Source organism: Entelurus aequoreus, linkage group LG20 (genome assembly GCF_033978785.1).
Source record: "Entelurus aequoreus isolate RoL-2023_Sb linkage group LG20, RoL_Eaeq_v1.1, whole genome shotgun sequence".
Classification (NCBI taxonomy): domain Eukaryota; kingdom Metazoa; phylum Chordata; class Actinopteri; order Syngnathiformes; family Syngnathidae; genus Entelurus; species Entelurus aequoreus.
Window position 1 is genome coordinate 47,762,366 of NC_084750.1, and position 25,579 is coordinate 47,787,944.

Here is a 25,579-nt window from a genome sequence, read left to right on the forward strand (position 1 = left end):
CAAACGCTTATCTTCCTGGGTTATTGTATCACTGAACCTACAATTCTGGTATGTATGTGACTCTTTTGTGTGTGTCCACAGTGGATTACTAGGTGTGAGACAAACACTTTATCTTCCTGGTTATTGTATCACTGAACCTACATTTTTGTCTTGGTGTGTCCACGAGTGGATTACTAGGTGTGAGACAAACACTTTATCTTCCTGGTTATTGTATCAGCTGAACCTACATTTTTGTCTTGGAGTGTCCACAGTGGATTACTAGGTGTGAGACAAACACGTTATCTTCCTGGTTATTGTATCGCTGAATCTACATTTTTGTCTTGGTGTGTCCCACAGTGGATTACTAGGTGTGAGACAAACACTTTATCTTCCTGGTTATTGTATCACTGAACCTACATTTTGTCTTGGTGTGTCCCCAGTGGATTACTAGGTGTGAGACAAACACTTTATCTTCCTGGTTATTGTATCGCTGAACCTACATTTTTGTCTTGGTGTGTCCACAGTGGATTACTAGGTGTGAGACAAACACTTTATCTCCTGGTTATTGTATCAGCTGAACCTACATTTTGTCTTGGTGTGTCCACAGTGGATTACTAGGTGTGAGACAAACACTTTATCTTCCTGGTTATTGTATCCTGAACCTACATTTTTGTCTTGGTGTGTCCACAGTGGATTACTAGGTGTGAGACAACACGTTATCTTCCTGGTTATTGTATCGCTGACTACATTTTGTCTTGGTGTGTCCACAGTGGATTACTAGGTGTGAGACAAACACGTTTATCTTCCAGGTTATTGTATCGCTGAACTACATTTTTGTCTTGGTGTGTCCACAGTGGATTACTAGGTGTGAGACAAACACTTTATCTTCCTGGTTATTGTATCGCTGAACCTACATTTTGTCTTGGTGTGTCCACAGTGGATTACTAGGTGTGAGACAAACACTTATCTTCCTGGTTATTGTATCGCTGAACCTACATTTTTGTCTTGGTGTGTCCACAGTGGATTACTAGGTGTGAGACAAACACTTTATCTTCCTGGTTATTGTATCGCTGAACCTACATTTTTTGTCTTGGTGTGTCCACAGTGGATTACTAGGTGTGAGACAAACACTTTATCTTCCTGGTTATTGTATCCTGAACCTACATTTTTGTCTTGGTGTGTCCACAGTGGATTACTAGGTGTGAGACAAACACGTTATCTCCTGGTTATTGTATCGCTGAACCTACATTTTTGTCTTGGTGTGTCCACAGTGGATTACTAGGTGTGAGACAAACACTTTATCTTCCTGTTATTGTATCGCTGAACCTACATTTTGTCCTTGGTGTGTCCACAGTGGATTACTAGGTGTGAGACAAACACTTTATCTTCCTGGTTATTGTATCGCTGAACCTACATTTTGTCTTGGTGTGTCCACAGTGGATTACTAGGTGTGAGACAAACACTTGATCTTCCTGGTTATTGTATCACTGAACCTACATTTTGTCTTGGTGTGTCCCCAGTGGATTACTAGGTGTGAGACAAACCTTATCTTCCTGGTTATTGTATCGCTGAACCTACATTTTTGTCTTGGTGTGTCCACAGTGGATACTAGGTGTGAGCAAACACTTTATCTTCTATGGTTATGTGTAGTCATTCTGGTTATACATTTTTGTCTTGGTGTGCTAGTGATTCTAGGTGTGAGACAAACAATTTTTTGGTTATTGGTGTGTCCACATTTATAGGTAGACATCGGTTGTCGTCCAGTAGGTACTGTACCTGTATGTTGTGTACTTGTGTGTCCACAGTGATTCTAGGTGTGAGACAAACACTTTACCTTCCTGGTTATTGTATCGCTGAACCTACATTTTTTGTCTTGGTGTGTCCACAGTGCATTACTAGGTGTGAGACAAACACTTTATCTTCCTGGTTATTGTATCGCTGAACCTACATTTTTGTCTTGGTGTGTCCACAGTGGATTACTAGGTGTTGAGACAAACACTTTATCTTCCTGGTTATTGTATCACTGAACCTACATTTTTGTCTTGGTGTGTCCACAGTGGATTACTAGGTGTGAGACATACACTTTATCTTCCTGGTTAATGTATCACTGAACTTACATTTTTGTCTTGGTGTGTCCACAGTGGATTACTAGGTGTGAGACATACACTTTATCTCCTGGTTATGTATCACTGAACCTACATTTTTGTCTTGGTGTGTCCACAGTGGATTACTAGGGTGTGAGACAAACACTTTATCTTCCTGGTTATTGTATCACTGAACCTACATTTTTGTCTTGGTGTGTCCACAGTGGATTACTAGGTGTGAGACAAACACTATATCTTCCTGGTTAATGTATCACTGAACCTACATTTTTGTCTTGGTGTGTCCACAGTGGATTACTAGGTGTGAGACAAACACTTTATCTTCCTGGTTATTGTATCACTGAATCTACATTTTTGTCTTGGTGTGTCCACAGATGATTACAAGGAGTTAATTGGGCTGTATTTCAACTAGGACTTTCCCCATGTCCCTTTAGGGGTGTTGTGGCAAAATGTGAATGCCTGCCAAAATATATTTCCTTCGCGGGGTGCGCAGAGCTCGCTGAACCTGCATTTTTGTCTTGGTGTGTCCACAGTGGATTACTAGGTGTGAGACAAACACTTTATCTTCCTGGTTAATATATCACTGAACCTACATTTTTGTCTTGGTGTGTCCACAGTGGATTACTAGGTGTGAGACATACACGTTATCTTCCTGGTTATTGTATCACTGAACCTACATTTTTGTCTTGGTGTGTCCACAGTGGATTACTAGGTGTGAGACAAACACTTTATCTTCCAGGTTATTGTATCACTGAATCTACATTTTTGTCTTGGTGTGTCCACAGATGATTACAAGGTGTGAGACAAACACTTTATCTTCCTGGTTAATGTATCACTGAACCTACATTTTGTCTTGGTGTGTCCACAGTGGATTTACTAGGTGTGAGACAAACACTTTATATTCCTGGTTATTGTATCTCTACGTGTTTGACATTATTTAATACTTTATCGTGGCCGGAAAAGGGACAGTTTGCCTCTTCTGTGGTATTGATGAGATTTAAAGAGTGTTGTTAGTCCATGGTGATGTGATAAAACCGCTTTCTTGTTTGGAGATACACACAATTGTAACTGTTATTTCTTCCTGCACATAATAAATATGTACAACATGTTTGGATGTATTCATTTATGTAAAATTGTCATTAAATGTAATATTGCCTGACAAAAAGTGATTTGACATAATATTTTGATATTTACACATCACATATTTACACACGCGTATTTTGCTAGAATACCCTTATGAGAAATACATATATCAAAATCAACTACCTACTGTACTGTTTACTTGTTGAAATTCCCTTTTTAGAACAAATATCTACCTAAATGGCCACTTTTTTGCTGCCAAAAATGGATTTCGAGTACTATTTTAAATATTGACACATCTCATCCCTGCATATTTTACTAGAATACCCTTATGAGCATTACATATATATTACATATATACAGTGAGGTCCACAAGTATTTGCACACCCTGTAATTTTGCTGATATATACATATATATATATATATATATATATATATATATATATATATATATATATATATATATATTATATATATATATATATATATATATATATGTATATATATAATGTATATATGTATATGTATATATGTATATGTATATATATATATATATATATATATATATATATATGTATATATATATATGTATATATGTATATGTATATGTATATATATATATGTGTATATGTATATATATATATATATATATTATATATATATATAATATGTATATATATATATATGTATAATATGTATATATATATATATATATGTATATATATATATATGTAAACTACAAGACCTTTATGAAAAGTACAACTCGAAGACCCGAAGATGGCAACATGGGTCCCCCCTCCAATGGGCTCACCACTCATGGGAGGGGTCATAGAGGTCGGGTCCAATGTGAGCTGGGCGGCAGCCGAAGGCAGGCACTTGGCGGTCCGATCTTCGGCTACATAAGCTAGCTCTTGGGACGTGGAACGTCACCTCGCTGGGGGGGGAAGGAGCCTGAGCTGGTGCGCAAGGTGGAGAAGTTCCGGCTAGATATAGTCTGACTCACTTCGACGCACAACAAAGGCTCTGGAACCAGTTCTCTCGAGAGGGGCTCGACTCTTTTCCACTCTGGCGTTGCAAGCAATGACAAGCGACGGGCTGGGGTGGCAAGATATTTGATGTTCAAACTCATAAACTTTTTTTTTTTTTTTGCAAATAATAATTAACCTAGAATTTTATGGCTGCAACACGTGCCAAAGTAGTTGGGAAAGGGCATGTTCACCACTGTGTTACATGGCCTTTCCTTTTAACAACACTCAGTAAACATTTGGGAACTGAGGAGACACATTTTTGAAGCTTCTCAGGTGGAATTCTTTCCCATTCTTGCTTGATGTACAGCTTAAGTTGTTCAACAGTCCGGGGGTCTCCCTTGTGCTATTTTAGGCTTCACACATTTTCAATGGGAGACAGGTCTGGACTACAGGCAGGCCAGTCTAGTACCCGCACTCTTTTACTATGAAGCCACGTTGATGTAACATGTGGCTTGGCATTGTCTTGCTGAAATAAGCAGGGGCGTCCATGGTAACGTTGCTTGGATGGCAACATATGTTGCTCCAAAACCTGTATGTACCTTTTAGCATTAATGGTGCCTTCACAGATGTGTAAGTTACCCATGTCTTGGGCACTAATACACCCCCATACCATCACACATGCTGGCTTTTACACTTTGCGCCTATAACAATCCGGATGGTTCTTTTCCTCTTTGGTCCGGAGGACACGACGTCCACAATTTCCAAAAACAATTTGAAATGTGGACTCGTCAGACCACTGGACACTTTTCCACTTTGTATTAGCCCATCTTAGATGAGCTCAGGCCCAGCGAAGCCGACAGCGTTTCTGGGTGTTGTTGATAAACGGTTTTCGCCTTGCATAGGAGAGTTTTAACTTGCACTTACAGATGTAACAACCAACTGTAGTTACTGACAGTGGGTTTCTGAAGTGTTCCTGAGCCCATGTGGTGATATCCTTTACACACTGATGTCGCTTGTTGATGCAGTACAGCCTGAGGGATGGAAGGTCACGGGTTTAGCTGCTTACGTGCAGTGATTTCTCCAGATTCTCTGAACCCTTTGATGATATTACGGAGCGTAGATGGTGAAATCCCTAAATTCCTTGCAATAGCTGCTTGAAAAAGGTTTTTCTTAAACTGTTCAACAATTTGCTAACACATTTGTTGACAAAGGGGTGACCCTCACCCCATCCTTGTTTGTGAATGACTGAGCATTTCATGAAATCTACTTTTATACCCAATCATGGCACCCACCTGTTCCCAATTTGCCTGTTCACCTGTGGGATGTTCCAAATAAGTGTTTGATGAGCATTCCTCAACTTTATCAGTATTTATTGCCACCTTTCCCAACTTCTTTGTCACGTGTTGCTGACATCAAATTCTAAAGTTAATGATTATTTGCACAAAAAAAATGTTTAACAGTTTGAACATCAAATATGTTGTCTTTGTAGCATATTCAACTGAATATGGGTTGAAAATGATTTGCAAATCATTGTATTTTGTTTATATTTACATCTAACACAATTTCCCAACTCATATGGAAACGGGGTTTGTATAATCTAGAACAGTGGTTCTTAACCTGGGTTCGATCGAACCCTAGGGGTTCGGCCTCAGGGGTTCGGCGGAGGTCAAAACACACCCGACTCATCGTGTAAATACAAACTTCTCCCTATAGGCATATTACGAATATGACAACATTTGACTAATTTGCAGGTGTGTAATATGTTGTGAGTTCATGCACTGTGTTGGTTTTGTTGTTTGAACAAGGTGATGTTCATGCACGGTTCATTTTGTGCACCAGTAAGAAAAACATGGTAACACTTTAGTATGGGAACATATTCACCATTAATCAGTTGTTTATTAACATGCAAATTAGTAACATATTGGCTCTTAACTAGTCATTATTAAGTACTTATTAATGCCTTATTTGGCATGGCTTTATTATAACCCTAACCCTCTAACCCTGACCTGAACCCTAACCAAATAACTCTAATTTAAATCTTTGTTATTTAGAATATGTTCCCCATACTAAAGTGTTACCAAAAACGTATAACTTTGTCTTGAATTTGAAAAAAAATAAAATTTTATTTTTCACTAAAGAAGGGTTTGGTGAATGCGTATATGAAACTGGTGGGGTTCGGTACCTCCAACAAGGTTAAGAACCACTGATCTAGAATTAGCTTTCACCATCTTAGCGGTGAGAAAGCAGCTCAGTATGTCAATATAGCAGCATAAGCTAGTTACTTCTGTGATCGATCAATGCGCCGCTAAAAGTAGGTCCTTAACGTTAGCGTTTATAATAACAATATCACCAATACTTGGTTATTATTCAGGTCACAAAATGTAAATGGAGTATTGTTGGCAGTTTTTGTTAGGGATGTCCCGATCCGATATTGATTTCGGAAATCAGTCCTATATTAGCCAAAAAAGTGAATATCGGATTTTATCGGGCCGAATCTAAAAACTCCGATATAAGCGCTCCGATATAAGCTGTCCATTTTCCGCTGCAGCACTTCTATAATAGGTGACTCTGGTTTGATCACACTCCAACACAGTAGGTGGCGGCAATGCCCCTTAATTAACGTTGGTGCCGGCCGCGGAAGAAGAGCGTCTCTGATCCAGCATGCACAGCACACGTGATCACAACAACGACAACGCGTGTGCTTGCAACAAAGTGTAGTGATGTCGGCTGTGTGGAAGTATTTGAACTTAAACTCGGACAAAGACGTTGCCGCTAAATGCAACATTTGTCAGGCGCAAGTGTCCCGTGGAGGGACAGAACCGGGAAGGTTCAATACAAGCAATCTCATCGCACATTTGAAAAAACACCACAAAAAAACAACATTAGGATTTTGGCGAGAGCAGCAAGGCGAAGCAACAAACCTCTGGCTCGCTTCAGCAACCCACGCTGGCCGAAAGCTTTGCAAGACGTGACAAACTACCACGGGACAGCAAAAAGGCAATGGCCATAACAGAACATATAGCCCGGTTTATTGTGCTTGATGAGCAGCCCCTGTCGGGTGTGAGTAATGTCGGCTTTAAACGCTTAATGGAGCACCTCCAACCTCGCTACATTATTCCTAGCCGCCACTACATAGTAGACAAACTATACCCCAGATGCACCAAGAGGTTAAAAAGTGTATTGCCGCACAGCATGCCCAAATGCTTATCTTCTTAAAAAAAAATCTCCACATTATGCTCGGACTGCAGAAAGTGGAGAAGGAGGAGGAGGAGTAGTAGGGGTAGTTAGCACTGACTGATTATTAGTTGTTTTATGCTCTTGTTATTAGAGTGATATGTTTATTGTGTTTACACTATTCTTCAGTGATGACTAAGAGTAATTACTACATTGTTTTGGGCACAGTCAGTCAGTGAAACTGGAGCTGTGAACTCTTAACTTAGAGCTTAAAGCTTTTGCTTTTTATTATTACTATTATTATTATTATTATTGCTTTTGTTATTCATTCTTGAATGGCTTTTTTGTTGTTTTTTTGCAAAATTTGTTTGTTTTTGTTTTGTCTACATATTCGAAATAAAAATGAAAGAAAGAAAGAAAGAAAGAGCAGTTGGACAGTGGACAATATTGTGTTGTTGTTGTTGTTGTTGTTTTTGTCCCTGCCCACAGTTGTTTCCAACATATGCTGCCAGTAAAAAAATAACTGAAGTGAACTTGAATTGTTTGCACTTTAAAACGTTTTTTTTTTTTTTTAATTGGATTTATTTAGGTTATTTTTCAGGGTCTTCTAATTTATTTTTTATTTATTTTATTCAATTGTATAATTATGTTGGTATTAGTGGTTATTTTGCACTTTAAATATAACATTTTGTCTTTATTGGATTTGTTGAGGTAATACTCTTATGTTGAAGGTTAAAATGTATGTAACCAATTGGTTAATAATAAATGGGTCAGTTTTTCCTTTACCTACTCTTGCTGACTATTGTTTTCTGTTTTAACACTACAACATCAGTAACAGTAATATCACTTTATCAAGCCTTTTCTAACATTCCACACAACAAAATAAGGAATAAATGTATGTAAGATTTGTGCCTATATCGTATCGTATTGATATCGGTATCGACCAATACTCAAGGCTACAATATCGGTATCGTATCAGAAGTGAAAAAGTTGTATCGGGACATCCCTAGTTTTTGAATGGTTATTTGGAGGACTTTGTGGGTCTAATAGAGGAGCTCCCATTGACTCCAATGTTAGCTGATTTTTACTCACGTTTATTTACTAATTAGAATTTATAAAAATTTAAAACATGTCTTACATAAAGATTGTGAATGATAGGCGACATTTTAAAAAAAAGTGCAGTTTCCTTTGAATTTGTCAGATAAGTAAACTGTCCTTCAAATTTAAGATGAAAAACAATTGAGGTTGTTTATATATATTATCCACAATGAAGTTGCAGTAAATCTAAGCACACAAGTGAAAGTACATTCATATACACATGAAGTACACATATGTGTAAGAATCATGTTAACCACCAAAATATTGTCTCGTTCTCCGAAAGCTAGGGCTGGGGGATATGGCCTTTTTTTAATATCTCGATATTTTTAGGCCATATCGCGATACACGATATACTGTATATGTGGATATTTTGCCTTAGCCTTGAATTGTTTATTGTTTATTGAATGGATCCCCATTAGCTGACGCCAAGGCGACTGCTAGTCTTCCTGGGGTCCATATAGGAGCATACAAAATTAAAATACAAAGAATACATGCATTACCAGACATTATACAATGGAAACATACAACATAAGATAAAAAGCTAGTTAAAACCAGTATTAAAAATTCACAATGGAAAAATACAACATAAGATAAAAAGCTAGTTAAAACCAGTATTAAAAATTCACGTCATGTGGGCAGCTGCATTAGGTGTATTTTCAAAGCTGTCTTAAATGACAATTTACTTTGTGAGAGATTAATGTGAGATGGCAATTGATTCCAGAATGATATACATCTATACATGACTGTATGATTGGTCCTGGGAGCAGGAAGTGTCAAATAGCCATTGCTGGCATTCCTAGTGCCATGAATATGTGTATTAGTTGATTTTAAAAACGGTTTGTAAAAGTAATCTGGTGATTGATCTAAAATGATAGTTCTGAAGAACTTAAGGAGACTACAATGCATCTTTTGTTCAACAGACAACCAGGACAGGCGTGAATGCATATATGAAATATTAGTGCGCAAAGAACATTTAAGTAGCAGTCTAGCCGCTCTGTTCTGTACAAGTTGCAGTTTGTTCAGGTCAGACTTAGTCGTAGCGGACCATATTATAGGACAGTAATGAAGATGACAGAAAACCAAGGACTGTATCACTTGAGCCATTGTTGAGGATGTCAAGAAGGTGGAGCACTTCCTGACCATGGCTAGACCTCTTCCCATTTTCATTGAAATACCATCAATATGATGGGACCATGACAGTTGACTGTCTAATAGCACACCAAGCAGTTTTGCTTTTTTGACCTGCTCAATAGGTATGTCTGACATTGAAATATGAAGCTGTGGGTCATCAACAAGCATATGCCTGGATCCAAAAAGAATGCTTTTTGTTTTGTCAATATTCACAACAAGTTTACTATCATTTACCCAGTGACACTCTCTCCAGGTCCTGATTTAAGTTATTTTCTAGGTCATTTAAGGTAGAGGCAGTACTGTATAGAGTTGTGTCACCTGCATACATAACCATATTGGTGTTTGTTGTAACACAGGGAAGATCATTAGTAAAAATAATAAAAAGTAAAGGACCTAAGCAGCTTCCTTGAGGCTCGCCGCACTAATTGTACTTGCGTTCAGATAGGCTACCATTAAAACACACTCTCTGTGATCTTCCTGATAGATAGCTCAACATCCAAGAAAGTGACATACTATTAAAACCATATTTTCTCAGTTTGGACATCATTATGTTGTGATCTATGACATGGAATGCCGCACTAAAGTCAATCAGGACAGTACCAACCATCTTCTTGACATCCATTTGTGACAGCCAGTCATCAGTCAGCTGAGCTAGAGCAGTAGATGTTGAGTGACCTTGCCTATAAGCATGCTGGGAACACCACATCACTTTGTTGTAGGTAAAGTAATCTTGAATTTGTTTGAAAACAACTTTTTCCATCAATTTACTAAGAGCAGGAAGTATGCTTATTGGTCTACTTTTTTTTACCAGTAAAATCTTTATTTGTGTCCTTGGGTAGAGGGATGACCTTGGCTTCCTTCCAAACCCCAGGACAGACTCCATATCTTAATGACTTATTAAATATATGACAAATCGAAGTTGATACATGGCATGCCGCAATTTTTAACAATTTGCCATCTAGCATGTCCGTCCCAGCAGGTTTATCAGATGGCAGTGATAACAACAATTTCTCAATATCAGAACTACTAACTGGTACAAAATCGAACCTACAGTTTTTACCCTTCATTATATGATTTTCAATGAATGTGCATGAGGAGGAGCCATCAGAAGGCGTCATATTCACTCTCAGATTTTCCACCTTGTTTGTGAAGTAATTATTAAAATATGTGGCAATTTCCATTGGCTTAGTCAGGTAAGCTCCATCAACTTCTATATACGAATTTGTTTTACATGATGCTGATCTTCCCATTATTTGATTTAAAATTTTCCACAATTGTTTTCCATCATGTCTAAAGTCATAGATCTTTGTCTGATAATATACCTTTTTATTACCTCTATTTATTTTAGTTACATGATTTCTTAAATTACGATAAATCATCGCATCAGAAAGTAGACCAGAAGAGTCCGCCAACTTTTTAGCCTGGTTACGTTGCTGCATAAGTGCTTTGAGCTCATTCCCTAACCAGGGGGCGCCATTTGCCTTGACAGTTGTTTTCCTGACAGGAGCATGCTTATCTGCAATCTGCAAAAATAACTTCATGAATGTGCTCAAAGCAGCTTCAGGATCCTCCTCAAGACACACAGTTTCCCAGTTAACATGTTTCACATCATCTATACATTTTACTTCATTAAAATATTTATAAGACCTTTTATGTATTGTCACACTAGGAGCTTTGGAGAGCTTGGTCTTCCTCCTTATTGCAATTAAGTTGTGGTCCGTAAAGCCAAGAGCTATTGATACTGTTTTAGTGCATTTATCAGGAACATTAGTGAATAGGTGGTCAATGCATTTGGATGACTTTAGCCCATTTCTATTTATAGTTGATCTGGTTGGTAGTGTAATGGTCTGTGTGAGGTTACAGGCATTAGTTACAGCAATAAGTTTCTTTTTCAGCGGGCACATAGCGGACCAATCAATGTTTGTGCCCCCAGTAAAATATATCTCTCTGTTCTCATCACTAGATTTATCCAACATCTTGCATATTAAATCCAGGTATTTTATATCGGCACTAGGTGGTCTATAGCAGCACCCAACCAGTATGGGTTTGGTCTGTGGCAGGTGAACCTGGATCCACAGGGCCTCAATATCAGTCAACATTAAATCATGTCTTACTTTCACAGGAATGTGACTCTGCACATACACAGCTACACCTCCACCATATCTTGTTCTATCCTTCCTAAAAATTGTGTATCCGTCTACAGCTGATTCAACATCCTCAAAAGAGGAGTCAAGATGGGTTTCAGATATTGCCGTAATGTGTATATCATTAGACTTCATTATCATACATAAATCTGGGATTTTGTTTCTTAAGCTACAGATATTCAAGTGAGCTATTAGTAGGCCTTTGCCGGGTAGTTTAAGGTTGTATGAAACTATGATGAAGAGAGAGAGCAATTGATGACTTATATTGCTTTTTACAATTGACCCTGAAACACAGTAGTGTAGGCCTGCTTTGAGGCATAAAAAGACGTACAGGTAGACATATATAACAACGCCCAACTAGTACAAAGGCATGACATCTGCAACTGCAGCAAAAAACTAAAGAATAAAATGGGAAACAATGAGTGACAGTCATTATGTGTGTGTGAAAATTGTCCATGAGTAGACACAGGGGTCCTACCTTGCCGCAGATAGTTCCTCAGATATCGAATTTGTCCAAATCACTGATGTCGTTGATGACCATGACTTTCTCCTCTTCTGGGGTCGTGTCATTCAGCTTGATAAACACTTTTCAGCTGGCAGTCCATCTAGACTGAATTTTGCTTTGCTTCCTCAGGATTGGTGCGCGCCTGGCGATCTCACCATTCCTTTTGGTGAGATGTTCGTTAATGTACACCTCCGTTCCTTTTAATTTGCGACCCTGTTTTAGGATCGCAATCTTGTTCCTTCTGTTGGTGAAGCGAATGATGATCGCTGGTGTCGCTCCTTTGGTTCTCGTAGGCAGCGTGTGACAGGCTTCAATGTCGCTTCTGTCCACGGAGATCCTCCTGCTCCCCAAAAAGCTGACCACTTGCTGCTCCAGCGATTCCACCTCCGACTCCGATTGAACTCCCTCCCGCCCTGCAGGGCCGTTCCCCCGGGCTGCCACACTGGCGTATGACCGATGTTTGGTCTTCAGTCCGCTGACGATCACGTTGTTCATGCGGGAAACTTTTATAGCTTTGTCTTTCTCCGTGTTCAGTCTTTTGAGTGACTGAATGTCACCCATCAGATCCACGATTTTCTTTTGCTGTTCAGCAATTGTTGCGATCTCAGCCGACAAAAATTCAAGAGATTTCTTAATTTCTTCCATGTCATCCTCAGGGGGGCTAACCGCTCTCCTTGGCTTCGGACCCATGCTAACCTGGGCCACGGCTGAAGGCGAGCCTAGCCCGGCAGCAGTGCAACTTGGATCTAGGCTAGAAACGAGCCACACCAACGTAGACACTTAGCGACGCCGGAATGTACTATTTTACCGGGCACTCAAGGGCTACTGCCCGCCCGAGTGGCTAGCACACGCCGCTCTGGTCGCTCTGTTGCTGCACGCCGTGAGAAAGTTTCGCCCTGCTTCCTTGCCTGCAGGTGTGTGACTGAACACTTGTCGGGGGTGGGGGCGGGGGCGGGGGGCGGGGTTGGGGGCGTGGTTATTTACAGCTAGAATTCACCAACTCAAATATATATATATATATATATATATATATATATATATATATATATATATATATATATATATATATATATATATATATATATATATGGCTGGAAAGTTCTCTTTTGGCAAGGTCTTCCTTTTGAATATCACCGTGGGTGGAAGTTTCTGGCCGTTAGCATGGCAAGCTAGAACCACAGTGAAGGACGACTTTTCATTCCCTGTGGTGCGAATATTCACCGTACGTGTTCCCGTTGTATCCACAGTGCGGTTCACATGAATTTCAAAAGTCAGTGGAACCTTGTACGCGTGTCTCTTAGTAGGAGACATTTTGTGGTCTTTACAGAAACACACAAATGAAATGAAACGTAATATCCGTGCGCTTCTTCTACGGGGGCGGGTGCTCACCTTGGCGGTTGCTTACAGTAGAAGAAGAAGCGCTTCCTCTTCTATGGGGGCGGTTGCTTACCGTAGAAGAAGAAGCGCTTCCTCTTCTACGGGGAAAAAAGATGGCGGATGTTTACCGTAGTTGCGAGACCTAAACTTTATGAAAAGAAATATTAATATTAATCCATATATTAGCCGCACTGTCAGCTTTTGAGAAAAATTTTGGTTTTTAGGTGCGGTTTATGGTGCGGAAAATACGGTACTTCAGTTAAATACTTTAAAAATAGAATGTGAGGTTACAGTGCACTTGACCTTAAAACAAATGATAATAATCATAGTTTGAATTTGTCCCAAATTTGAGGAAAATCTATCAAAGAATTCTTGAGATATGGCTTTAACAATGTGCAAAGTTAAGACAAAATAATAAAAAAAAATATTTAAAAAAAGACTCAAGACCTGCTGTGACATCAACACATTGTTTTGTTCGTGTAAATATTGTTTTGTACCATATTGTGTACAGATTCTAAACTGTAATGCAGTATGTGGGCTCTGTACCGAGGATGTCGTTGTGGCTTGTGCAGCCCTTTGAGACACTTGTGATTTAGGGCTATATAAATAAACATTGATTGATTGATTGATTGATTGATTTTGTTGTATTTCCATTTTTCGGCATTATTCGATATTTTGATTGATGTCAGCCATTTTGGGCTGGTGTCCTTTATTTTATTTTATTTTTGACTTCCTCTTATAACACAGTATCTACTGAAATTTTTAATGTATAAAACATTATTGTTAAGCAATAATGTTTGTATGTTCAATTGTACAGGTTGCTATTCACTTATTTTGAAGCGTTTTTTTCATTTGTTTTGTATGTTTCATGGTTTAAATTCTAATTAAAGTATACCAATGATAAAATACTTGTCTCAAATGTTAGGTATATGTATTAATGTCAATTTGTGAGAGAGATTCTGTTTCCAGAATGAATGTAAATACATTTACAAGAAAAAAACGGCTGCATAAGATTTTCGTTTTTTTGTCATTCCTGTTTTCATACATTTATGGCTCTAAAAAAAAAACGCCACGATATTTTGCGGATAACTTTTAACCTAATGTCCACAATGGCATTTTCTATGCAAAAATGCAAAAAAAGAGTAGTGCCCAGACGTGGGAACGAAAATCACTTTCTAGACACTTTTTCCTGGTTCACCTTTTGGCCTAGTATGTAAGATGGTGCGCTTGTTTTATGTCTCTGTGAGAAGGAGAGACAAGAAAGAGTGAGAAGAGCCCGTAGTGTAATGCCTGCAGCTAAAAGCAACTGCGTGAGAACGTATACTCCAAAATCACAATATAGTAATTTTCTATATCGCGCAGAGACAAACCCGCGATATATCCAGTGTATCGATATATCGCCCAGCCCTACCTAAAGCCAATATCGAATATCCTTTGGTGAGCTGACCGTATCTTCACACCGCTAGTTAAAAGCACACCAACCCCATGACATGACACTTCCACGTGTTGTAGAACAGTAGTACAACATTTTAAACATACACACACATCTAAAGAATATAAAAAATATAAATATTTGGTGGGCCAAACAAAATGACTCGGTGAACCAATGTTTGGTATGGGCGATATGACCTCAAATCTATATCCTAATAACAATATATGTCACAATATATCAATTAGTATATGATTGATAATAGAAAAATTTCAAAGCGGGTTACAAAAGCTCCTAATTTGGCAGCTGACATATGCAGTAACATAGTGTGTCATTTCTAATTGTATTATTCTGTCGAAACAATTATTAATAACGTACTTGTTTATTTACTGTTAATATCTGGTTACTTTATTTGAGAAAATAATACTGGAAATTATGTAATATTTTACTGCATATTTCAGCAACTAAATTAGGAGCCTGTGTAGCCTGTTTTAAAATGGTTCTATTAGTAATTCTATATCAGGGGTCTCAAACTCAATTTGCCTGGGGGCCACTGGATGCAGAGTCTGGGTGAGGCTGGGCCGCAAGAAAAGATTTCTTAAAAAAATATTAATGAATGTCTTTATTTTTATTTTCAACACAAAATAAAATCAAAATATAAATGAACAAAATGAGAATTCAGTAAATAAATCAGTCATAAGTAATAACAATAAGAATTTGATTTCTCCAGTCAGCAACAATGTACACATACAAGTAACAATAAATAAATCTGTGAACCTGAACATGGCTTGAACATGGCTTCTCTTGCCTACTTCTTGCTGCTAGACACCTGGCAGCATTTCCTCTCGCATAACTGAGCTACATTTGGCTGGAGAGAAGAAGCAGTTGAGACCCTCAGTATGGCTTGAAGATGATCATCAGTAATTCTGGACCTGTACTTGGACTTATTGAGGTTCAAGGTGGAGAAGAGCTTTTCGCACAAGTACAGTATGTGCTCCCAAAAAGGCACATGATCCGCTTGTACATTCGGGAAAGCTCAGGGAAGCTGGGAGGCAATTCTCTCAAAAATTGTCCAAGTTTGTCTGCTCTTCCACTCACCTCCCTGAACTTGGCTTTGAAGTCAGAGTTGCACTGCAGGTCAATGAGCTCCATTTGAAGCACAGGAGGGGCATCTTGCACATCAATGGAGAAGGGGTCTGCAAACATTTGAAATGTGGCTCTGTGTGCCTTGAAGTCTGCAAATCTGTGATCAAATTCCTCCCCTAGCTTCAAAATGGCATCAACATACATCTCACCACTGAATGGTGTGCCTGCATCCACGAGTGCCTTGTATGCTGGGAAATAGCAAAGGTTTGTCTGAGGGAGCTGGACTTTCCAAAACTGACATTTTGTGGAGAATGCTCTCACGTTGTCATAGGCAGCACTGACGAGTTGCCCCTTGCCTTGTAACTTCTTGTTCAGTACATTAAGCTCATGTGTGATGTCAACAAGAAAAGCCAAGTCCATGAGCCATTTGGGATCACTTAGCACAGGAACACTACCCCAACCTTCTCCATGAAGGCTTTCACCTTTGCTCTCAACTCAGGAAATCTCTTCAACGAGTTTCCCCTGCTGAGCCAACGCACCTCAATGAAGTAGATCACAACCCAATATTCAGACTCCACTTCCTCTAAAAAAGCACGGAAACATTGGTGCTTTAAGCCCCTGGATCTGATTTGGTTTATGCATTTGACAACAACAGACATCACATGGTCAAACTTCAGGCATTTGCTGCAAAGGGCCTGTTGATGGATAATGCAGTGCAAAGCAAGGGCCTCCTCTGCACCCTCCTCTTTCAATTTTTTTTGAACAAGTGTCACTAGTCCATTTTCCCTCCCTGTCATTGATGGTGCTCCATCAGTTGTTATTCCAACTAACCTCTTCCATGGCAAACCGGCATTCTCAATGGCATCACAAAGCTGGTGAAATATCTCCTGAGCGGTGGTCTGGCCATGCATTGGAACTACTGTGAGCATCTCCTCTATCACTTCAAAATTGTCATCAATATCACGGACATTATATATATATATTGCGAGCTGGGCAGTGTCTGTGATTTCTGTGGTCTCATCAAGAGCGACCGAGTATCAACTGAAATATTTGGCTTTCTCGCACAGTTGATCATAAATGTTAGTTGACAAGTCAGAAATGCGCTCTGCCACGGTATTGGCAGAAAGGCTGATGTTGCTAAACTGATCTTTCTTTTCCGGACAAACTATACTTGCAGCCTGTAACATGCACTTTTTAATAAATTCACCTTCTTTGAATGGCTTTTCCACTCTAGCAACCATCTCACTCACCTTGTAGCTAGCTTTGACTGCTGCATCACTCTTTTCGCTTGCTTTCTTAAAGGCCTACTGAAACCCACTACTACCAACCACGTAGTCTGATAGTTTATATATCAATGATGAAATCTTAACATTGCAACACATGCCAATACGGCCGGGTTAACTTATAAAGTGCAATTTTAAAATTCCTGCCACACTTCCGGTTGAAAAACTCCTTTGGATATGATTTATGCGCGTGACGTCACAAAAGCAACGGAAGTGGTTGGACCCCATCGGACCCGATAGAAAAGCCTCTTGTTTTCTTCGACAAAATTCCACATTATTCTGGACATCTGTGTTGGTGAATCTTTTGCAATTTGTTTAATGAACAATGGAGACTGCAAAGAAGAACGTTGTAGGTGGGATCGATCGGTGTTTTAGCGGCTAAGTACAATACTGTAATATCTGTGATATTTGCATTAGTGTACTGTCTTTAAGGGTTTGGGGAACGCGCATGCGCGAGTGAGTTGGCGGAGAACTTGTGTGTGTGAGCGTGAGTTTTGGCTAACAGCAGCTCGTGTATGTGTGTGCGTTACTTTTTGAACTACAACCAGTTACCGCTTTTTAATAAAGCGATTGAGCAGCGCTTCCTCGTCTGTGTGACTCCTTCTCCACTGCGGGGCATTACAATACTTACAGCAACACAACAAGGACTACTTACTACACCTAGCCGATGCTTGCCGCCAAACCCACGGATGAAGTCCTTCGTCGTGCCGTCGATCGCTGGAATGCAGGTGAGCACGGCTGTTGATGGGTTTCTATCTTCATTTGAGAACGATGCTACGCGCTAGCTCAGTAGCTAAGTGTGTCACCGATGTATTGTCTTGGAGATAAGTCACTTTAAATGTCCATTTCGCGTGCTCGACTCTCATTTTCAAGAGGATATAGTATCCGAGGTGGTTTAAAATACAAATCCGTGATTCACAATAGAAAAAGGAGAGAGTACATAGTTCTGTGAGGTCTGGTTGCTAAGTTAGCATCAATGGCGTCGTTAGCACAGCATTGTTAACCTTCGCCAGCCTGGAAATCATTAACCGTGTATTTACATGTCCACGGTTTAATAGTATTGTTGATTTTCTATCTATCCTTCCAGTCAGAGGTTTATTTATTTTTTTTCTATCTTCATTTGAGAACGATGCTATCGCGCTAGCTCAGTAGCTAAGTGTGTCACCGATGTATTGTCTTGGAGATAAAAGTCACTTTAAATGTCCATTTCGCGTGCTCGACTCTCATTTTCAAGAGGATATAGTATCCCAGGTGGTTTAAAATACAAATCCGTGATTCACAATAGAAAAAGGAGAGAATACATAGTTCTGTGAGGTCTGGTTGCTAAGTTAGCTTCAATGGCGTCGTTAGCACAGCATTGTTAACCTTCGCCAGCCTGGAAATCATTAACCGTGTATTTACATGTCCACGGTTTAATAGTATTGTTGATTTTCTATCTATCCTTCCAGTCAGAGGTTTATTTATTTAGTTTCTATCTTCATTTGAGAACGATGCTATCGCGCTAGCTCAGTAGCTAAGTGTGTCACCGATGTATTGTCTTGGCGATAAAAGTCACTTTAAATGTCCATTTCGCGTGCTCGACTCTCATTTTCAAGAGGATATAGTATCCCAGGTGGTTTAAAATACAAATCCGTGATCCACAATATAAAAAGGAGAGTGTGGAATCCAATGAGCCAGCTTGTACTTAAGTTACGGTCAGAGCGAAAAAAGATACGTCCATCACTGCCTCTCAAGTCGTTCACTGTAACGTTCCTCATCTACGAATCTTTCATCCTCGCTCAAATTAATGGGGTAATCATCACTTTCTCGGTCCGAATCTCTCTCGCTCCATTGTAAACAATGGGGAATTGTGAGGAATACTAGCTCCTGTGACGTCACGCTACTTCCGGTACAGGCAAGGCTTTTTTTTTATCAGCGAGCAAAAGTTGCGAACTTTATTGTCGATTTTCTCTACTAAATCCTTTCAGCAAAAATATGGCAATATCGCGAAATGATCAAGTATGACACATAGAATGGATCTGCTATTCCCGTTTGAATAAAAAAAAATCATTTCAGTAGGCCTTTAAAGAAATCTTGTTGCCTCAGTAGACTGCTTTTAAAATGTGCAGCCCGGTTCACTCTCTCATCTCCCTGGTATTTTGCATACTCCTCAGCATGTCTAGTGGTATAATGACGTTTTAAATTGTATTCCTTGTGCGCGGCAACTTTCTCTGTGCAAATAAGACACGTCGGGGTGCCCCTGTGCTCAACAAAGAAATATTGCATCTCCCACTTTTCCTGGAATTGTCTTTGCTCATCACTAACCTTTCTCTTCACTGCACGCTTTGAAAAAGACATGTTTGGGGTTGTGGAATATATTTGTATTTAACCGACGCACGGAGAATAATGTTATTTCCGCAATGTGTGTCGTTCCGCTTTTCCTCCCGACAGCAACACGGCGGTCAGCAGAAAGTACCGGGAAAAAGTGACTGCTCCCGGAGTGTTATATGGCGTCATATACAAATATATGTAGTGTTCATCGTGTGAGGCAATGCAAATTAAACAATAAAAAAAAACAAATAACGGTTTGAATTGGTCCAGGTTATCAGGAACTTTATTACTGATGGACAGGTGTCGCTGTGTGACTGCAACCAGGCACGTAAGACAACCCTTGTCTCCATGGCAACGTTTCTCTCGCTTTTACTCATTTGCCGCTTTTCCACTAACGCAGGGGTATTTTGGACACAAATAACAAAAATTGTCTCTGTCTGGAGCCAACGGGAGGGGGTGGGGTCTCGCTGTGGAGTTTACAGTTACGGTAGCACAATTAGCCCCGATCACGACTAACGTGTTACACGTCCGATTCGCCCAGCGACTCTCTGTCGGAGTATCAGCGCTGGGGTCCAGTGTACCACAGTTTTGTATTGTCGCTCGGTCCTTTGGAAGCTACCGGACCGCTCGTCTCCCCCGCCCGGACCAGCGGGAGCGAGAAAGAGCGAAAGAAAGAGAGAGAGAGAGAGAGAGAGAGAGAGAGAGAGAGAGAGAGAGAGAAAGGGAGGTAGGGAGGGAGGAAGAGCGCGTGCGTGTCTCGTGGAAAAGCAGCAAAACGTTTCTCTGCTTGCATCACGCAAGTGACGTCAATGTTCGGCCCTCGAGAGCCATATACCACACCATGACTGGTAGATTCCTTGTAGCCCGGAAGAGTTAGGGCTACAAGGGACCCTGGGTATTTGTTCTGTTGTGTTTATGTTGTGTTACGTGTGGATGTTCTCCCGAAATGTGTTTTTCATTCTTGTTTGGTGTGGGTTCACAGTGTGGCGCATATTAGTAAGAGTGTTAAAGTTGTTAAAACGGCCACCCTCAGTGTAACATGTGTGGCTGTTGACCAAGTATGCTTTGTAGTCACTTGTGTGTGTCTGTTGAAGCCGCATACAACATGTGACTGGGCTGGCACGTTGTTTGTATGGAGAAAAAGCGGAGGCTAAAGGCAATGCCATCACTGCACGCCCGCCCTCAATAGTGCCCTCAATATTGTTGTCCTCAGTATTGTTGACGGGTGAAAATCGGGAGGGTTGGCAAGAATGCTTCAGCTCCGCACACAGCGCTGTCAAGCGCCATTCATTTGTTTTTATTTTCCTGTGAATAATGTTGTAAAGAGCAGCGTGTTTGTGTGTCACTGAGATTTCAAGACAGTTCATACGATAACTTGTTTGTCCTAAGTGCATGCAAAAGTACTGAATGCATTGTGTGACTGAGCAGAGATGGATGTTTCTCAAACTTGTGTTTGTCTTGCAGACGTCTGTGTAGAACATCTTCACCCTGAGCAACAGAAGTGGAGCTTCAGGATGCGGACAGAGGAGCCACAGCCCTCCCACATTAAGAAGGAAGAGGAATACCCACTGATCCCCCATTTTAAAAAGGAAGAGGAGGACCCACTGACACCCCATTTTAAAGAGGAAGAGGAGGACCGACTGACATCCCATTTTAAAGAGGAAGAGGAGGACCGACTGACATCCCATTTTAAAGAGGAAGCGGTGGATCCACTGAGTCCTCACATTAAAGAGGAAGAGGAGGAACACAGCATCAGTCAGCATGTTGAAGGAGTGGAGGAGGTTGATGTCACCAAGATGCCAGTGACTGGTGTCCCTGTGAAGAGTGAAGGTGATGAGGTCAAAGGTGAGAGTGAGGAGAAGAGAAGCAGCAGCTCAACACAACACATGACAACAGAAGCTGATGGAGACCACTGTGGAGGATCACAAGCAGACAAGATCTTAGCTCCACTATCAGATAGTGAGGACACAACGTCACACTCTCCTGACACTGATGATGAACACTCTAAACATGATAAGACATGTCACACTGACAACACTCACTTCACATGTTCTCTCTGTGACAAAACTTTTAAATATCCTAGTTATTTGAAAAGACACATGAGAACACACACTGGAGAAAGACCTTTTTCATGTTCAATCTGTAGTAAAGATTTTACTCATAGGCACCATTTGAAATTACACAAGAGAACACACACTGGAGAAAAACCTTTTTCATGTTCAATCTGTAGTAAAGGTTTTACTCAAAGGCACACTGTGAAAAGACACATGAGAACACACACTGGAGAAAAACCTTTTTCATGTTCAATCTGTAGTAAAGATTTTACTCAAAGGCAAGATTTGAAAATACACATGAGAATACACACTGGTGAAAAAGCTTTTTCATGTTCAATCTGCGGTAAAGATTTTACTTATAGGAACTATTTGAAAAGACACATGAAAACACACACTGGAGAAAAACCTTTTTCCTGCTCAGAATGTGGTAAAAGTTTTACAATAAATCAAAGTTTAAAAGTACACATGAGAACACACACTGGAGAAAAACCTTTTATCTGTTCAATCTGTGGTAAAGGTTATGTTCTAAGTTACCATTTGAAAGTGCACATGAGAACACACACTGGTGAAAACCCTTTTTCCTGTTCAGTCTGTGGTAAAGGTTTTACACGAAATCATTCTTTGAAAGCACACAAGAGAACACACACTGGGGAAAAATCACATTCCTGTTCAATCTGCAGCAGAAGCTTTAGTGAACGATCATCACTTGTAGTACACATGAGAAGACACCCAGGAGAGAAAGTGTTGAGTTGCAGTGTGTGTGGTGAAAGATTGTCTTCTAAGTACCAGAGTAAGAAACACAAGTGTGCTGGTGAGAACAGCAGCAGCAAATGAAGATGCAGGATTTGAAATAAACTGTCAAGACTTTAACTTTGACTTTCTAACAACATCAGCACATATAACATGTGTGACATCATTGTTGTTTGTGTAACTATCTTTTTAATATGCGTCTACATTTATAGATTACATATTTTATATTAGTGCTTTTTTCAGTCAAGTCCATGCATTAATATGCAACATTGTGTACTTTTATTAAACATTGAACAGAACAATTTGACTGAAAAGGTGAGAGTAAACAGTACAAGACATATTTTACATACAATAAACATTGTATGTGTATATATATTCACCGTACAATATTAGACTTATTCATAATAGGGTTTTTTATAGGTGTTAGAAATATTGAAGTGTGACATGTTTGTATTTGTAATTATTAATGATCCCATAGATTAGCACCTTTATATGATATACATATGTACTTGTTCACATGTGAAACATCTTCTGGACCACTTCAGGAAGCATATTATTATTTACTTTATACATCATTTGAACACTTGTCTTTTATACAATTTTAAAATGTCTGATTTTATGAATCATTTGTTGGGTTTCTATAATCCATTCTCTTAATTATCGTTATTACTCTCTTTTGTAATATGATGATTGTGTCGTGATTGTTTCATATGTATGTCCCCAGACCTTTATGCAATATAAAAGTGAGAGAAAATGGCTGAATTGTTTGTGGAAGGATGGTTTTGTTTGTACAAACTTACAATTGTGGATAAAACAAAAATGTCCATTATTGTTTTTAAAAAAAAAAATTTTTTCTTTTTTAACATCCCCAAAACAATATACATTTCAGAAAACAAGTGTGGAGTGTCAGGCAAAAGCCAATATTGTACATCATCCCACAGACATTTATTTTGCACACATTTATAACATAAACTATTTTATTTCCCTATCACAGAAACAACAAGTGTTGTCATCAATTGTAAAACAACATCCTAAAATTATTTGAAGTGGTCAATTTTTGGCCACTGCCTTTGCCTTTGGAAGAATGGATTCTTTCAAGTTATGAGTATTTTTTGTTTGTTTGTTTTGTTCCAGAGAAAATACAGCAAAAAAGAAATAGTAAATAAGTGTCTCCAAAAAGGGACAAGCGGTAGATAATGGATGGATGTCTAATTTCAGAGTTTTGAATCTGTAATATTGTGTCCATCCACCAAAAGCCCAGAAAGTTTAGAAAAGAGTTCTGAAAAAGATGATATGCTGTATTTAGAATATTTTGAACGAAAACCTTTATAATTTTTTTAAAATATTTCCGTCTTTTTGCAGGTCGTACGTAATGAAATCTTAAAATATTATAATACTTTTATCACTCAATAAGTGCATCAGCGACCAAATGCCTTTTTCAAACATTAGGGTTGCCAACTCCCAGACTTTGAAATAAGGGACATCTCGCGGGTGGTTGGAACATTTTTGGTGTCACTTATAAAATTTGCGTGTCCCCTATTTCAGTCCGGGCCTGAAAAAATGCTTTAAAAATGCCAAAATGCTTAGAAAAATGAACTTTACACCTCCACTAGACTACTGTTGCACTTACTGTAAGTCCTATTAATACCATAATCACAAGAAAATTGTATTCTTCAAGCATACATTTATTTTATTTTTAAATGTGCAAAACAGAGGGGGAACAAAATCAAAAATCCCAATTGAGATGGGTGCTGGATCAAAAAAGGAACACTTAGAAGAAAAAGAAGACCTCAATGAAAGATAAAAACAAAGGACCCAGATTTCCCTCGCCCGGACGCGGGTCACCGGGGCCCCCCTCTGGAGCCAGGCCCGGAGGTGGGGCACGATGGCGAGCGCTTGGTGGCCGGGCCTGTCCCCATGGGGCCCGGCCGGGCACAGCCCGAAGAGGCAACGTGGGTCCCCCCTCCAATGGGCTCGCCACCCATAGCAGGGGTCATAGAGGTCGGGTGCGAAGTGAGCTGGGCGGCAGCCGAAGGCAGGGCACTTGGCGGTCCGATCCTCGGCTACAGAAGCTAGCTCTTGGGACGTGGAACGTCACCTCGCTGGGGGGGAAGGAGCCTGAGGTAGTGCGCGAGGTGGAGAAGTTCCGGCTAGACATAGTCGGACTCACTTCGACGCACAGCAAGGACTCTGCAACCAGTTCTCTCGAGAGGGGCTGGACTCTCTTCCACTCTGGCGTTGCCGGCAGTGAGAGGCGACGGGCTGGGGTGGAAATTCTTGTTGCCCCCCGGCTCAGAGCCTGCATGTTGGAGTTCAACCCGGTGGACAAGAGGGTAGCTTCCCTCCGCCTTCGGGTGGGGGAACGGGTCCTGACTGTGGTTTGCGCTTACGCGCCAAACCGCAGCTCAGAGTACCCACCCTTTTTAGATTCGGTCGAGGGAGTACTTGAGAGTGCACCCCCGGGTGATTCCCTCGTTCTGCTGGGGTACTTCAACGCTCATATTGGCAGCGACAGTGAAACCTGGAGAGGCATGATTGGGAAGAATGGCCGCCCGGATCTGAACCCGAGCGGTGTTTTGTTATTGGACTTTTGTGCCCGTCACAGATTATCCATAACGAACACCATGTTCAAACATAAGGGTGTCCATATGTGCACTTGGCACCAGGACACCTTAGGCCGCAGTTCCATGATCGACTTTGTAGTTGTGTCGTCAGATTTGCGGCCTCATGTTTTGGACACTCGGGTGAAGAGAGGGGAAGAGCTTTCTACCGATCACCACCTGGTGGTGAGTTGGCTGCGATGGTGGGGGAGGAAGCCGGACAGACCTGGCAGGCCCAAACGCATTGTGAGGGTTTGCTGGGAACGTCTGGCAGAGTCTCCTGTCAGAGAGAGTTTCAATTCCCACCTCCGGAAGAACTTGAACATGTCACGAGGGAGGTGCTGGACATTGAGTCCGAGTGGACCATGTTCCGCGCCTCTATTGTCGAGGCGGCTGATTGGAGCTGTGGCCGCAAGGTAGTTGGTGCCTGTCGTGGCGGTAATCCTAGAACCCGTTGGTGGACACCGGCGGTGAGGGATGCCGTCAAGCTGAAGGAGTCCTATCGGGTT

General features: G+C 40.3%; 1 protein-coding gene across 1 annotated transcript in view; it reads left to right on the plus strand.

The window, feature by feature from the left end:
• LOC133636335 (oocyte zinc finger protein XlCOF22-like) overlaps positions 1 to 23,221 on the plus strand; it is a 520,633-nt gene extending 497,412 nt beyond the window's left edge. The window contains exon 4 of the mRNA XM_062030282.1: positions 21,131 to 23,221. Within this exon, the coding sequence (XP_061886266.1) occupies positions 21,131 to 22,554 (1,424 nt within the window). The 3' untranslated portion in view covers positions 22,555 to 23,221. The remainder of the gene's footprint in view (positions 1 to 21,130) is intronic.
• The last annotated feature ends 2,358 nt before the right edge of the window (positions 23,222 to 25,579 follow it).